Raw genomic sequence first — 14,832 nt, forward strand, 5'->3', positions numbered from 1 at the left:
ATGTAGATGAAAACAAATGCTGTACAAATATTCTTTCATTTGTTCCATTTTAGATGATTGCAGTGGACCAATTTCATATTTTGTTTACTTACTTACTTAGCACTTATCTCTTGTTTAGAATAGAAACTCAATAAAATTTATGTTGTTGACACCAAAAACCTGTAAGGTCTACTTTTTCTACATAGAAAATTCACAGGAGGAATCGATAAGGGAATCAATAAAGAATCGGATCGATAAGCAGAATCAATAATGGCAATTATATCAATAAAATCCTATCAATTCCCATCCCTACTAATTAGCTGACACTAAGGGGCGACGGTGGCTTAGTGGTAGAGCAGGCACCCCATGTACAAGGCTATTGCCGCAGTGGCCCGGGTTTGAGTCCAGCCGGTGGCCCTTTGCTGCATATCATCCCCTCTCTCTCTCCCCCTTTCACACTCAACTGTCCCGTCCATTAAAGGCAAAAATGCCCCAAAAAATATCTTTAAAAAAAAAAAAAAAAAAAAAAAAAGTAGCTGACACTATGTTAGCTCTTTATGCATCGCGGGGCACACAGGGATGCAATGGGGCAGCATCGATCAAAAGCAGTGATATATTTTTGACTAAACAAATTTAGTTGATGTTCAGTCAAGGTGCTTTGTGGCAGGTAGCAGACACACACAAGCCTGTGATGATGTAACAACATTAATGAGCATTTGAGCAACACTTCAACAGCGACTGCGATAATGTAGCTGTTCATGCTGTTGCGTTGTTGCTCATAGTGTGAACACAGCAATAGCTTCCACCATACTCACAGCTGCTGCTCCATCACTGTTGTCTCTCTTTCTTTCCTGCCCCCTTCAGCTCTGGCTGGCTGATATAAAACGCACCACTACCAGTGTGCCAGCGCAGTTAAGTTGCCACAGACACAACACACCTTGAAATACAAAGAGCTCTTTCTGACATTGACAGGCTTAGGCCGAGTGTCCAAATATCATGTTTTTTTCTGAGTGCCATCTTTTTAAAAAATTGCTCCCAATAAGGAGAGAGCCCACAGAGAAGGTGCTGTTCTTTTTCAGAGCACTCTGGCTTCTTTGTGTGGCCACTTCGAGCACCTTGAGTTGAAAATATCTGAACTGAGAGATGCTGGTGTTGTCACTGTCACCATGAATAATGCCAGCTTGTTTATAGCTGTGCTGTCAACCCTTGGTTAACGTAGCATTACGGTAGCTGCAGTGTGTAGGATTTTGTGGGGATATATGGGAAGAATGCAATATAATATTCATAACTACATTTTCTTTGGTGTATAATCATCTGAAAATAAGAATCACTGTGTTTTTGTTACCTTAGAATGAGCCGTTTATTTCTACATACACAGTGGGTCCTCTATCACAGAGTTTGTCATGTTTCTACAGTAGCCCAGAACGAACAAACCAAACCATGGCTCCAGGCAGGGTTTCTTGTGTTGGCCACGGTAGTTCTTTAACCTACTTGGCTCTCGGGAGAATTTTCAGTTGGTTGCAATCTGCAATCTCACCACTAGATGACACTAAACCCTTCACACTAGACCTTTAATGTCAACATATGGTTGTTGTAGAAACAAAGGCCATGTGCAGAGCTTAGCACTGGGATGAAGTGCTCCCCAGTGTCCTGCTAGCACATTTCTGCTGGAGAAAAACACTATATGCCACACAGCCTTAATCAGCATTGTGTGAACTCATCTGGAAAGGGCTTGAATGTAACAGATGTTCATTTATTTGTAAAAATCCCGCACTTCAGCTTTAATGAAAATCTAAATGTGTGCAACCACTTCCTAAAGCCCCTGCAAACAGCCCCTAGAGTCTGCAATGTTCATTACACCCACGATACAAAAGCGCTGAGAACAAATAGTAGGTGTGGTGCTGGAGGAATCCTCAGACAGGCTAACACCAAAATGGTAAATTGAAATTCTGGTTTTAAAAACCATCAGAACAAGAACTAGTTAAAATGAAACTGGTAATACATCGATCTCAAAATAACTAGGCGTGAATTTAGAGCGCTACAATTGCTTTCTTTAATTAAACAAAAATACAAGACACACATCAACAGCTGCTGGTCAGACAGACCACATCTCCAGCAAGAAAAACTGAAAACAGAAAAACTGTATTACATACTGGACAATGTAAGATTTGGCTCTCTCATTCTGTCGGTGCCTGCTGAATAAATAAACCACAACCGACACCAAGAAGAGAAGTCATAAAATTGCTGTTGTGAATGTTTGTTGCTTCACTCTCACGTTAAAAGCCTCACATTTACCTCGAAACAAATTTAATTCACGACGGGTTTAAAAGGGTGAGGAAAAAATTAACAATGCAAATCAGACCACGGCTGAACACCACTACAAGGACATCAAATGACTGAACATCAATGTTTAAGCGAACAGTAGAGACTGACAGAGAGATGGCAAAGGGGACATGTAATACAGCTAATCTCCAAACCTTCCAGAACAAATGCCCGCATCAATAAACCCAGTAGGCTGCTTCAAACAGCTGCTGCTGTTGTTTTTTCTCTGTAAATTAGCACGATAAGTGCAATTTTGTCTAATAATTAATTTGAATATGCTGTGAAGTATGTTTGATATCAAAACAGAAATTGTTTGTGTCAACATGCTCGGCAAAGGAGACATCTGACCTTCTTCCACAGGAGATTTCTGTGCTCCAACAACAAAGGCAACCATCAAAAAAATATCAGATTGTTTCTGAAAGTGTTCATGCAGCTATAAAATAGGCTGTTTCCTGTCTCTCTTTGATGTCTGCCGTGATAATGAACTTGTTTGTTTGCACATGCATGGTGCCCGGGGAATGGATGGGACTTCATAAATGTTTCATGATTTAAGAGCAAATGTTTGGGACATCATAGGTGCCAAAGCAGTTCGAGATGAATGCACACAAAAAGATTGGAGACCGCCTCTCTGGTTAGTGTGAAAATATAACAAGAAGAGTGAGAGCAGAAGGCAGGGTGTTGAAGGCGCAGCAGCTCCCAATGTGACAAAGCACAGACAGCCTGACTTTCAATTCACAATGTAACAACAAACATTTCCCTGATGCTGCGAAGTACACAACAGTCAAGACTTACAACTTCCACATTAAGGCCATCATCAGATTGACTTCAGCCTTAAAAAAGCAGCCCATTTATTCATTCAAACAGGGCCTGTCTGCCAGCGCAGTGGGGGTGCCAATGCAGAGGGCTCTGGCAGACAAATGAAGGGTTGGCCTGCAAAAAACTTTTGACAAAACACAGTGCGACATCATCTGGCAAGGTGCTGCGCTGGCCAATGAAATACAAGCACTAAGCGGCAACCTCTGGGGCTGAAAAATTAAGCTTTTGTGCCAAACACTGCAGGTCCTCTAATGGCTACTTCAGCCCAACTCCAAAACTGAGTCAGTCCCCATATACCCTCATGTTAAAATGCCCAACTTTACAGCGGAAAAAAACATGTTTAGAGCCTGATACAAAAACTGTTTTGGTCTCTGTAGGTAATATCAACATTCAAGACAACTGTATGGGGGTGAATCTTTATATAACTCACCTGTTTAAATGTTATTAAGGCTTAAAGTTGTGTATAAATAGGGTGTGGACACATTGAGTGAAAGGGTGAGTGACGTTCGACTTCAAAGCTGTTTCCACCAAACACTTTTGGTATGGTACCTTTGGAACCAAGAGACAAACTTCTCTACGACTCCAGCTGCTGCGAGAGGCAGCAAAACATCCTTTCATTTTATAAAATTCTCCACAGTATGAACAGTGGTTACATGAGCCTCAAAACCAGCCACAACTCAGCCCTGAGCAGAGTGACCGTCCTCTACTGACCAATCAGACTGCAGTGTTCACAGCTCCACCTTTTAGTACCAGATCTGTGTGCTAGGTACCCCAACAGAGGGGGGACCAAACATGGGGATGGTATGGAACAATTCCCTTTGTACCATAGCTGTAGCTGTCGCCTTTGCAGTGTGTTTTTAGTTCATGAATGTTAACTGTAATGTTTTGGTCATCTATGAAAGTGTTACTAAAAAAAAACCCCTCTTAGTAGTTGGTTGTTCAGTTTTTCTGTTAAGCACATCATGTCTTAATGATTTTAAGCCTGTCTTTTTGCTCATGAAAATTAGCATTAGCATAATGACAATTAGCAATAGCTATAAATGCACTGTGCAAACCAAGCTAACAGCAAGTGTTAAGGTTAGCTCCACCCATTTGTCCAAACATGGTTCAGAAAATCCAAGATGGCATCAGCCAAAATGACTTGAGGCTTCAAAATGGGAGTACACAAACTGATGGGTGACATCACAGCGGCTACGTCCATTATTGTATACAGTCTATGTCAAGCACACATTCATGGTAGAACATCTTGTAACATGAACATCACATTTTAACTGAAGAGATCCTTCCTCATAGTATTATAAACCAATGTGGAGCATTCTGGCGTCTGAAAAGCCTCCAAGTGCATTAATCTGTTACTCAAACTAGACTTCCTGGATCATATTTCATGTCTCACTGGTATCTCCAGCAACACGCCTCTTACTAATGCAGACCCTTGCATTTTTCAAATGCAGGGCTGTTTTCAGTCTGAGCCCCCACTAAGCTGGCTGCATCTGTAGATCTAAATCTGTCTCCAAAACCAAAAGGACAACAGCAAAATCTCTTTTCCCCTCTATAATACAATAGTGTGCACCACAGCCAACATGTGGTCAGAGGTAGGACCGACAGCCCAGTTACTCGGCTGAGTCTCAGCTGTTTTAAGTTAAATAAAAAACACATTTTCAATTCCAGATCTAATCCTGTGTCCCTGTTTCAATTGTTCCGTTATATCTCGTAAATCTCCTTTACAAGATTGTCCTGGCCAAGACAGGCAGCAGCACATTCAAACAGAGCTGCAGATATACAACATATAACAGATAAAGACAATAAAAAAATCGAGGCACACCAAGAAATCAGGTCAACATGTTGGATCACACAGAGGCAAATATTTAGTGAAAGCACCTAAAACCTGATACACTTTCTTTCAATTCCTTCAATCTATTTCTGAAAACATTTAAAGAGACCAGCTCCCCGAGACCCAAATCAGTCTGCAGCAGATTCAAGGCTGCAGGGGCAGCAAACGGTAAAGTCCTTTTTCCCATTTCGAGACAGACTTTGGGGACAGAGAGTAAGTCTTACAAATATGTCACAGAGCGGAGATGGCAGCTTCCAGCATTTCTCAGATGGATAAATTCACATAGATAAGAAGAAAGCAACATGTCTGTGATTAAGTCTACAGATGGACAATGCAGACCAGCCAAACCTAGCAGACAGGCAGCGATGGTGAGTGAGGGCCTTAAGATTTGCTCTGAACCTCAATGCTCGATGGAATACACTATCAAAGAAGATGCGCATATATATATATATATATATATATGTATATATATATATTATGTGCCATTTCCAAGCAGCAACCACTGGGGCTGAAAAACGAAGCCAACGCCAAAGTGCCAAAAAACGCAGTTCTTAGAATGGCCACATGAGGCTGGCTCAAAGAGCGAGTCAATCCCCATAGACCCCCATGTTAAAATACCCAACTTTATGGCAGAAATAAATGTTTACAGCCTGGTATAAAAACAGTTTGGGTTTCTATAGCTAATTTCCTCTTCATGGCAACCGTATGGGGTGTAAATTTTTATATAACTCACTCGTTTAAATGTTATTAAGGATTAAAGTTGTGCATAATTAAAGAAGTGGTCACGCTGAGTGACATACAGTACAGGCCAAAAGTTTGGACACACCTTCTCATTCAATGCGTTTTCTTTATTTTCATGACTATTTACATTGTAGATTCTCACTGAAGGCATCAAAACCGTGAATGAACACATGTGGAGTTATGTACTTAACAAAAAATGGTGAAATAACTGAAAACATGTTTTATATTCTAGTTTCTTCAAAATAGCCACCCTTTGCTCTGATTACTGCTTTGCACACTCTTGGCATTCTCTCCATGAGCTTCAAGAGGTAGTCACCTGAAATGGTTTTCCAACAGTCTTGAAGGAGTTCCCAGAGGTGTTTAGCACTTGTTGGCCCCTTTGCCTTCACTCTGCGGTCCAGCTCACCCCAAACCATCTGGATTGGGTTCAGGTCCGGTGACTGTGGAGGCCAGGTCATCTGCCGCAGCACTCCATCACTCTCCTTCTTGGTCAAATAGCCCTTACACAGCCTGGAGGTGTGTTTGGGGTCATTGTCCTGTTGAAAAATAAATGATCGTCCAACTAAACGCAAACCGGATGGGATGGCATGTCCCTGCAGGATGCTGTGGTAGCCATGCTGGTTCAGTGTGCCTTCAATTTTGAATAAATCCCCAACAGTGTCACCAGCAAAACACCCCCACACCATCACACCTCCTCCTCCATGCTTCACAGTGGGAACCAGGCATGTGGAATCCATCCGTTCACCTTTTCTGCGTCTCACAAAGACACGGCGGTTGGAACCAAAGATCTCAAATTTGGACTCATCAGACCAAAGCACAGATTTCCACTGGTCTAATGTCCATTCCTTGTGTTTCTTGACCCAAACAAATCTCTTCTGCTTGTTGCCTCTCCTTAGCAGTGGTTTCCTAGCAGCTATTTGACCATGAAGGCCTGATTGGCGCAGTCTCCTCTTAACAGTTGTTCTAGAGATGGGTCTGCTGCTAGAACTCTGTGTGGCATTCATCTGGTCTCTGATCTGAGCTGCTGTTAACTTGCGATTTCTGAGGCTGGTGACTCGGATGAACTTATCCTCAGAAGCAGAGGTGACTCTTGGTCTTCCTTTCCTGGGTCGGTCCTCATGTGTGCCAGTTTCATTGTAGCGCTTGATGGTTTTTGCAACTCCACTTGGGGACACATTTAAAGTTTTTGCAATTTTCCGGACTGACTGACCTTCATTTCTTAAAGTAATGATGGCCACTGGTTTTTCTTTAGTTAGCTGATTGGTTCTTGCCATAATATGAATTTTAACAGTTGTCCAATAGGGCTGTCGGCTGTGTATTAACCTGACTTCTGCACAACACAACTGATGGTCCCAACCCCATTGATAAAGCAAGAAATTCCACTAATTAACCCTGATAAGGCACACCTGTGAAGTGGAAACCATTTCAGGTGACTACCTCTTGAAGCTCATGGAGAGAATGCCAAGAGTGTGCAAAGCAGTAATCAGAGCAAAGGGTGGCTATTTTGAAGAAACTAGAATATAAAACATGTTTTCAGTTATTTCACCTTTTTTTGTTAAGTACATAACTCCACATGTGTTCATTCATAGTTTTGATGCCTTCAGTGAGAATCTACAATGTAAATAGTTATGAAAATAAAGAAAACGCATTGAATGAGAAGGTGTGTCCAAACTTTTGGCCTGTACTGTATGTGCGCCCAAACCCTAACTCTAACCCAGAGTATAGGCAGAGCCGTAACTGTTGCTATTGTTTTGTTCGCATTTAATTGTACTAAAAATCTTCTAAGGAGTTGCATGTTCAGTTTTTCTGGAAAGAACATTTTGTTTTATGGTTTTAAGTCTGTCGCTAGCAAAAATTAGCATTAGAATTATCACAGTTAATCATAGCTGTAAATGCACCATGCTATCCTGGGGTCCATGGGTGTCATCCATTGCTACTAGTGTTGTGACGATACTGGAATTTCTAACGTCAATATGACATTATAAATTGATATTTAATACTGTTTTCGCTATGATACGATGCGATTGCGATACAATGCGATACGGTAGAAATTCACATTTAGGGTATATAATTTACTCTAAAACTTTTGGGTAAAAGATATATGTAAATATATACAATGACGACTTTTCTTGGTTAGTGGCAGAGAACAGCAGAATGACCGTAATACACATTAAGATAGAAATACGCAGAGTATCGGAACCATTTCAAAGATTCAGAATTGATATGAATAAATAAATGAATATATTTGACAACCCTAATTGCTACCATGACAACAATATTTGTTAGGTAAGGTAACCATTGTGAAAACCCACATTCTCAGAGTACAGGTGTAGCAGTAGCGTCACAACTTCAGTGTGTTTTCAGCTCATGAACGTCAGGCTAATTGAAACGTTTTGGTAACCCAAGAAATGACTGTTGGTTGTTCAGTTTTTCTGGTAAGTACATTTTGTTTTAATGGCTTTAAACCTACTTTTCACCAGCAAAAATAAGCATTAGCATTATCACAGTTAACAATGGCTGTAAATGCTCTGTGCTAACCACGCTAGCAGCTAGGCACAGGATTTAGCGCCACACTCTACTAAATATGGTCACTTCATTGGGTGCCATCACAGTGCCTACGTCCATGACACATTTAACAGTTTCTGTTGGCATAAAACAATTATTCAATCACAGCTCATAAATACTACAGCTCAGTGCAAGCAAGAGGGAAATCAAACTCACCTTTCGTATTAAACAGACGAGACTTCTTGCAGTTGTAAACCACTTCCTGTTGGCATTGCTCTGACCCCGATACAATGGCGCGGAGCTGCTCAGCTGAGGCGCTGTAGTTGAACTTCATGATGTGAGGTTTGTGAACAGAGGAGCCCTGGACTGTCACAGGAGCTGTGCTGTTGTGGGTCAACACCGTCCAAACCTTCTCCTCTGTAAGAAAAAAAAAAGGGTCATCTGTTAGCATCAAACCGACTGTAACAACTTCTCTAAATACATGTTAGACTGTTGGCATGATCTCACCATGCTCACCTTCTGAAAATACATGTCAGTGTTAGCCTGAAACCACAGTTCACACCTTTGACTGTATGAAGTGTGGTGATACTGTGACAATATGCTAACGTCCTCAGCCTGCCCTCTAAATATAAAACAGTCTGTTAGCACAAATCCACTGCACCAGCTACCTCTGAGAGCAAAAACATGTCAGTCTGTTAGCATTAGCGCTTCATCTGCACCATTTCCTCCACATACAAAAGCAGTTATTCTTAGCAGGTTTATATCCGAGAGCAAATGTCACAATCTATTTTGTCATGAAGAGGAAACATGATTTATGCAGCCCAGTCGCCAGAAGACAATTATGTCATTGTACGATTCTGCAAACCACAAATACATTATGTTAAATATGTATCATATCAATGTTGATAAGGTGACATAGTATCCTCTTTTATTTGGTATGCATTTTTAATTTCTCCTAGCTATTGGGATCAGTAGGACCTGATGAGTACAAAAAAACTTAACATTGTAAACCATAATTTTAAGTCCTCATGTCGACTGTTTGAGACCAACAAACAACATACCCAGTGTGTTTTAGCGAGTCATTGCCGTGTTTGCAGTGGCATTTTAGCCACCAAATGTGGATGTCTTTTAGCGTCCCGACACTCTTTATCCACAAGGGATTGTGCCACAAAAGCAGCTGTTTTTTACTGAGACGTCACTGTGTTTCCAGCTAGCATTGTGGTATTTAAAGGCAAACCATGATCTTTTTTCTGACCATATTTGCTAATAACGTACCAATGTAACCTATCTGTGGTTTTCAGGAATATAAATGGCCAACATTTATGCTGGCAACTTGGTTGGATTTATGCTTTTGAGAATTCATTGTTACACTATGTAACTTTTCTTACTCAGAAAATACGCCTTAAATTTGTGTATATCAATTTGGAATAGGACCATTATGCTTCTCTCTTTCATGACATAGCACACTTTTAAAAAATAAATATGTAAATTTAAAAATGTATGCAAAATTTAATATAAAATAATATATAATAATGCGTAAAATAAATACAAACTATAAAATAAATACAAATACAATAAATACAAAAATACTTTCAAGTAACAGAACATGGCAAAAATAGCACCACACTAAACAAGAATTGGAAGTAAAAACAGATTTAAAAACTTAGATTTTTTCATTCATTCATTCATTCATTCATTCTGACGCGGGGAAACATGCAAACTCCCCACCCTGTGTTCGAACCAGGAACCCTCTTGCTGTGGGGGGACGATGATAACTACTGCACTTCCATGCCGCCCTAGATTTGTACATATTTGTATAGTTTCCCCTGATTTCTATTGTATATCTTTCTATTTTTATATCATGTCTCTTGACTTTGCACTGTTAATTGTTGTGCACCAAATCAACAAGACAAATTCCCTCTATGTGGAAACCTGAAACTGCTTTTGACTCTGAAATTTCCTAAATAGGCAAGTCTGAAACATGAAATTAATGAACTGCTAAAAATAAATGCCATTGTGTTACAGGGGCGTTTTGATTTGTGTGTCATATTTTACTGTACATGTCAGAACTGTGGCCAAGTTCATTAGTGAGTCAGTGATTCTGTGTTGCTGGTGGAAACATCAATGTTTACTGGTGACATTTCAAAAATCGCTGCAATTTTTCATCACTGGAATCCTAATGAACGCTCATGTTTCCAAACCACAATTTGATGACCTTCTGCGAACGTTAAACATCCTGAAAATAAATCTTAAAGTTCCACAAGACAATCTTATCACAGCTTTCTGCTGATGGTCTTTATGTGCTGCTTACAGTATGAGACACTTTAGACGAAGGGAGTCCAGAGTTTGTACAGTAGAGTCAGACGAGGACTCATCCTATTTTCATCCCCGCTCCGTTTTCATTATACAGACTTCATGTTTGCTCTGCCTTGGAGAAAATCCTTCTCCACTTTGTGATTATTCACATCAGGTTGTCAGGCTTAGAGCTATTTACATTTCTAATAGATTCCTTAATTGAGGTCAAGTAGAGGCATTTCTGTTGCCCAACAATTCAGCTTTGTGCGGGGAGGACTGAAAACACATAATGCCAGGACCAGACAGCGGAGAGGTGGCAGCGCTCCTCTCTGTAACGTCACCGGTACATTAACCTTGCAAAGGACAAAGCAGCTGAGAAAGTTGTGACAGCCGGGTGATGAATACTGTCTCCACAGTGTCAAAACTTCACTGCAAGTGTTTTGTCCTACATGTCACGAGGGCCGTGGATCGGGTTGTGTCCAGCTCCCTGTCTGTCAAATGTCACATCTCAGGTGATTGTTCCGGTGATACGGAGCACATTGTGTTCCTGCCATCAAAAGACCACGCTATTGGTCTGATAGGGGGAGACAATGGAAGGTGTGACAGTTATTTTATACTGCAGATAATCAAGGGTCAAATGGGTATGGATGTTTGTACGTGTTTTGTAATGATTTTATTCACACCTTAATTACTTGACTTTTCTTTTAGCAAGAGATCAACTGTATTTGCTTGGGCTGCACAAAGATATCAGGATACAAGTGTGTAATTTACAAAATATATTTTACCCATTCTTGATGAGTGGCATAAATTATGTCCTACCAAAAACCCCTTAAAATTCTAACTTATCAACACACTGATTCTGGTTTGGGGGTGAAACATTATTTTTAAAGGATTTATTTAAATTAAATAAATAAAATTTGTTAAATATTTTTATTTGCTTTCTTTTTTTAATCTTCTAAACTTGTCCAGTGCCAGAAAACACCCTTGTTCCAGACGAGAATTCACAACTTCAAATGATTAAAATGTGTTTTAAAAGCCTTCAAACCCTAAAACTAACAGTGCGTACTGATAACGTCTGTGTAAATTTGTATTGTTATAATCATCTTTGTTTTTAAATATATTTTTTATTAAAATATTGGCTCTTATAGGTCTCTTGGGGTTTTGTCAGCTCTTCTCTTCTCTTCTTTTCTAAAAGAACATTTTATCAGGTATAAAAGGAGTTAGCTGTATAAGGACTCCTATCTCACTTCCTGGTTTCCAAAAAGGTACTTGTAATACTTTCTATTATTTGATAAAGTCATTAAATAATATTGCTATCAGGTGTTTCTCAACCATAAAATGTCAACTCCATTGCCCTTTTAAATCCAAAGTAATTAAGAATTACGGTTTAAAAGTAAGTATTTTGACGAGCATTAAGAGACATTTGAGCAACTTTGAAAAAATTAAATGGCTACTCACTTTGACTGCTGTGTAATTAATAAATATATAACTTTTTTGTCAACACCATAGGACATCAGCTCCACCAGATGTTACCTCTGACATCCATTATGTCTGCCATTCAATAAAAATGAAAGCACTGGGAGGTTTGCCCACTACAAGGTTTAATAGTTAAGATTTTAAATATATTTTCCAAGCCTAATTAAGTGAAAATCAAAAGCCCCCAAAAAAGGATTTTGTCCCAGTTCTCAAGAATGAGTGATTTTAAAAAGCAGGAGGAACTGCATGCAGACACTGCCCGCTCACAAACAGGAAACACTGCACCTAATAGGAGCAGGCAGAAACAAAGCCAGCCGCTTTCCTCTCCTGCTCTCATTCAAATCAATTCAAACAGCCAGACGCTCAGCAGAAATGTTAGCAATGTCCAAACACCCAAAATTACAGCAGACAAATAAATAAAACATCTCCAGTGTTGTTTAATATTTCAATTTTTCCACCTATGGGGTACGCCAATATATTGGCGGATGTGGATATTCACCGTCACCAGGAAATCAGTGTTAATAGTTTTGGTGAAATCCTGATGATTGCATCACAAATAATGAGTTTCTCACACACACACACACACACACACACACACACACACACACACACACACACACACAATCCAAATGTACTGAGCAGAGTGCTGTGAAATTCATTGGGAAATGACACTTTTCTTTAGCACCACCCTCAGTTTAAATTATGGTCCTGCCCAAAAAAGAGATCTCATAATTTAATGGCGGACTGCCATGAAATTTACTGAGCAGATTAGTGCTCCCAAGGGGATCAACCCTTTTGACTTTAATGACCCAATACTCTAATGTAAATTACAGCCTCTAGAGGCCACTGGTGGGGCTTTAGACTTGTAAGCTTGTTAAATTGTGACACTTTTTAATCTGAGTAGCCATAAATTGTGCACGGTTGATTTTAGTCAAACCTGAAAAGCCCAAGATGGTTTTTTTGGTGAACTAAACCCAGGGGTGCTTGCATTATTTGTCGAGGGCACTATGATTTGTTTTTCCTTTTAATGAAAGAGGTACTATTTCAAGAAAATACATAATTTTCAGATTTTTTTTTTCTTACCAAGTTGCTAACTGCCTTTTTTCCCTATGTTTTGAAAGAAAACACACCAATGTGCTCAGGGTTTTAAAGGTTTGAATACTTGCAAAAGGCATCTGACAACAGCACTAGAATGTCTATGCAGTAGTAAGATACCAATCATTTTGAAATTGGTGCTACGTGACCACAGAAAACAGAGATATAGGACGCTTTTGCTCAAGTGGGAAAAAACCTACAACTACCAAAATGCACTGCACCACACCAGACCAAAAAACAATCCCACTGGAGGGTGATATAATGTAGCAATCTGTTACAGTTAAACAGTAAGCTAGAACATGTTTCTAAAAAGATTTGATGTCAGTAATAGGCAACTCAGTAACACAATTTTGGTTTATATTTGATGAGCGCAGTTTACAGTTTGATCTCAGTTTTTCAGCCTCTGTTTTCACTGTGCAGGAAACAGTATGGCAGCCACTTCCTGTTCCCGAACTCTCACTATTACAGCTAAACACGACACTAAAATATGTTTCTAAAAGTACTGTAGGTGAGAAATAGGCGATGCAGTAACATAATCTTGATATACACTGAACAAAAAAACGAAAGAAAACCAGTCAGTATCTGGTGTGACCACCATTTGCCTCATGCAGTGCAACACATCTCCTTCGCATAGAGTTGATCAGGTTGTTGATTGTGGCCTGTGGAATGTTGGTCCACTCCTCTTTAATGGCTGTGTGAAGTTGCTGGATATTGGCAGGAACTGGAACACGCTGTCGTATACGCCGATCCAGAGCATCCCAAACATGCTCAATGGGTGACATGTCCGGTGAGTGTGCTGGCCATGCAAGAACTGGGATGTTTTCAGCTTCCAGGAATTTTGTACAGATCCTTGCAACATGGGGCCGTGGATTATCATGCTGCAACATGAGGTGATGGTCGTGGATGAATGGCACAACAATGGGCCTCAGGATCTCGTCATGGTATCTCTGTGCATTCAAAATGCTATCAATAAAATGCACCTGTGTTCATTGTCCATAACATATGCCTGCCCATACCATATCCCCACCGCCACCATGGGCCACTCGACCCACAACGTTGACATCAGCAAACCGCTCACCCACACGACGCCACACACGCTGTCTGCCATCTGCCCTGAACAGTGAAAACCGGGATTCATCCGTGAAGAGAACACCTCTCCAACGTGCCAGATGCCATCGAACGTGAGCATTTGCCCACTCAAGTTGGTTACGACGACGAACTGCAGTCAGGTCAAGACCCCGATGAGGACGACGAGTATGCAGATGAGCTTCCCTGAGACGGTTTCTGACAGTTTGTGCAGAAAATCTTTGGTTATGCAAACCGATTGTTGCAGCAGCTGTCTGGGTGGCTGGTCTCAGACGATCTTGGAGGTGAACATGCTGGATGTGGAGGTCCTGGGCTGGTATGGTTACATGTGGTCTGCGTTTGTGAGGCCGGTTGGATGTACTGCCAAATTGTCTGAAATGCCTTTGGAGAGGGCTTATGGTAGAGAAATGAACATTCAATTCATTGGCAACAGCTCTGGTGGACATTCCTGCAGTCAGCATGCCAATTGCACGCTCCCTCAAAACTTGTGACATCTGTGGCATTGTGCTGTGTGATAAAACTGCACATTTCAGAGTGGCCTTTTATTGTGGCCATCCTAAGGCACACCTGTGCAATATTCATGCTGTCTAATCAGCATCTTGATATGCCACACCTGTGAGGTGGGATGGATTATCTCGGCAAAGGAGAAGTGCTCACTAACACAGATTCAGACAGATTTGTGAACA

The 14,832-nt window shown here is 40.5% G+C and overlaps 1 protein-coding gene across 1 annotated transcript in view; it reads right to left on the reverse strand.

Annotated features, from left to right (window-relative positions):
- The window catches only part of cntnap5a (contactin associated protein family member 5a), a 188,688-nt gene that overhangs the window by 58,933 nt on the left and 114,923 nt on the right, over window positions 1–14,832 (reverse strand). Inside the window, exon 13 of the mRNA XM_033617802.2 lies at window positions 8,411–8,611. Coding sequence (XP_033473693.2) covers window positions 8,411–8,611 — 201 coding nt within the window. The remainder of the gene's footprint in view (window positions 1–8,410; window positions 8,612–14,832) is intronic.

This window comes from Epinephelus lanceolatus, chromosome 14 (assembly GCF_041903045.1).
Source record: "Epinephelus lanceolatus isolate andai-2023 chromosome 14, ASM4190304v1, whole genome shotgun sequence".
In the NCBI taxonomy this organism is placed as follows: domain Eukaryota; kingdom Metazoa; phylum Chordata; class Actinopteri; order Perciformes; family Serranidae; genus Epinephelus; species Epinephelus lanceolatus.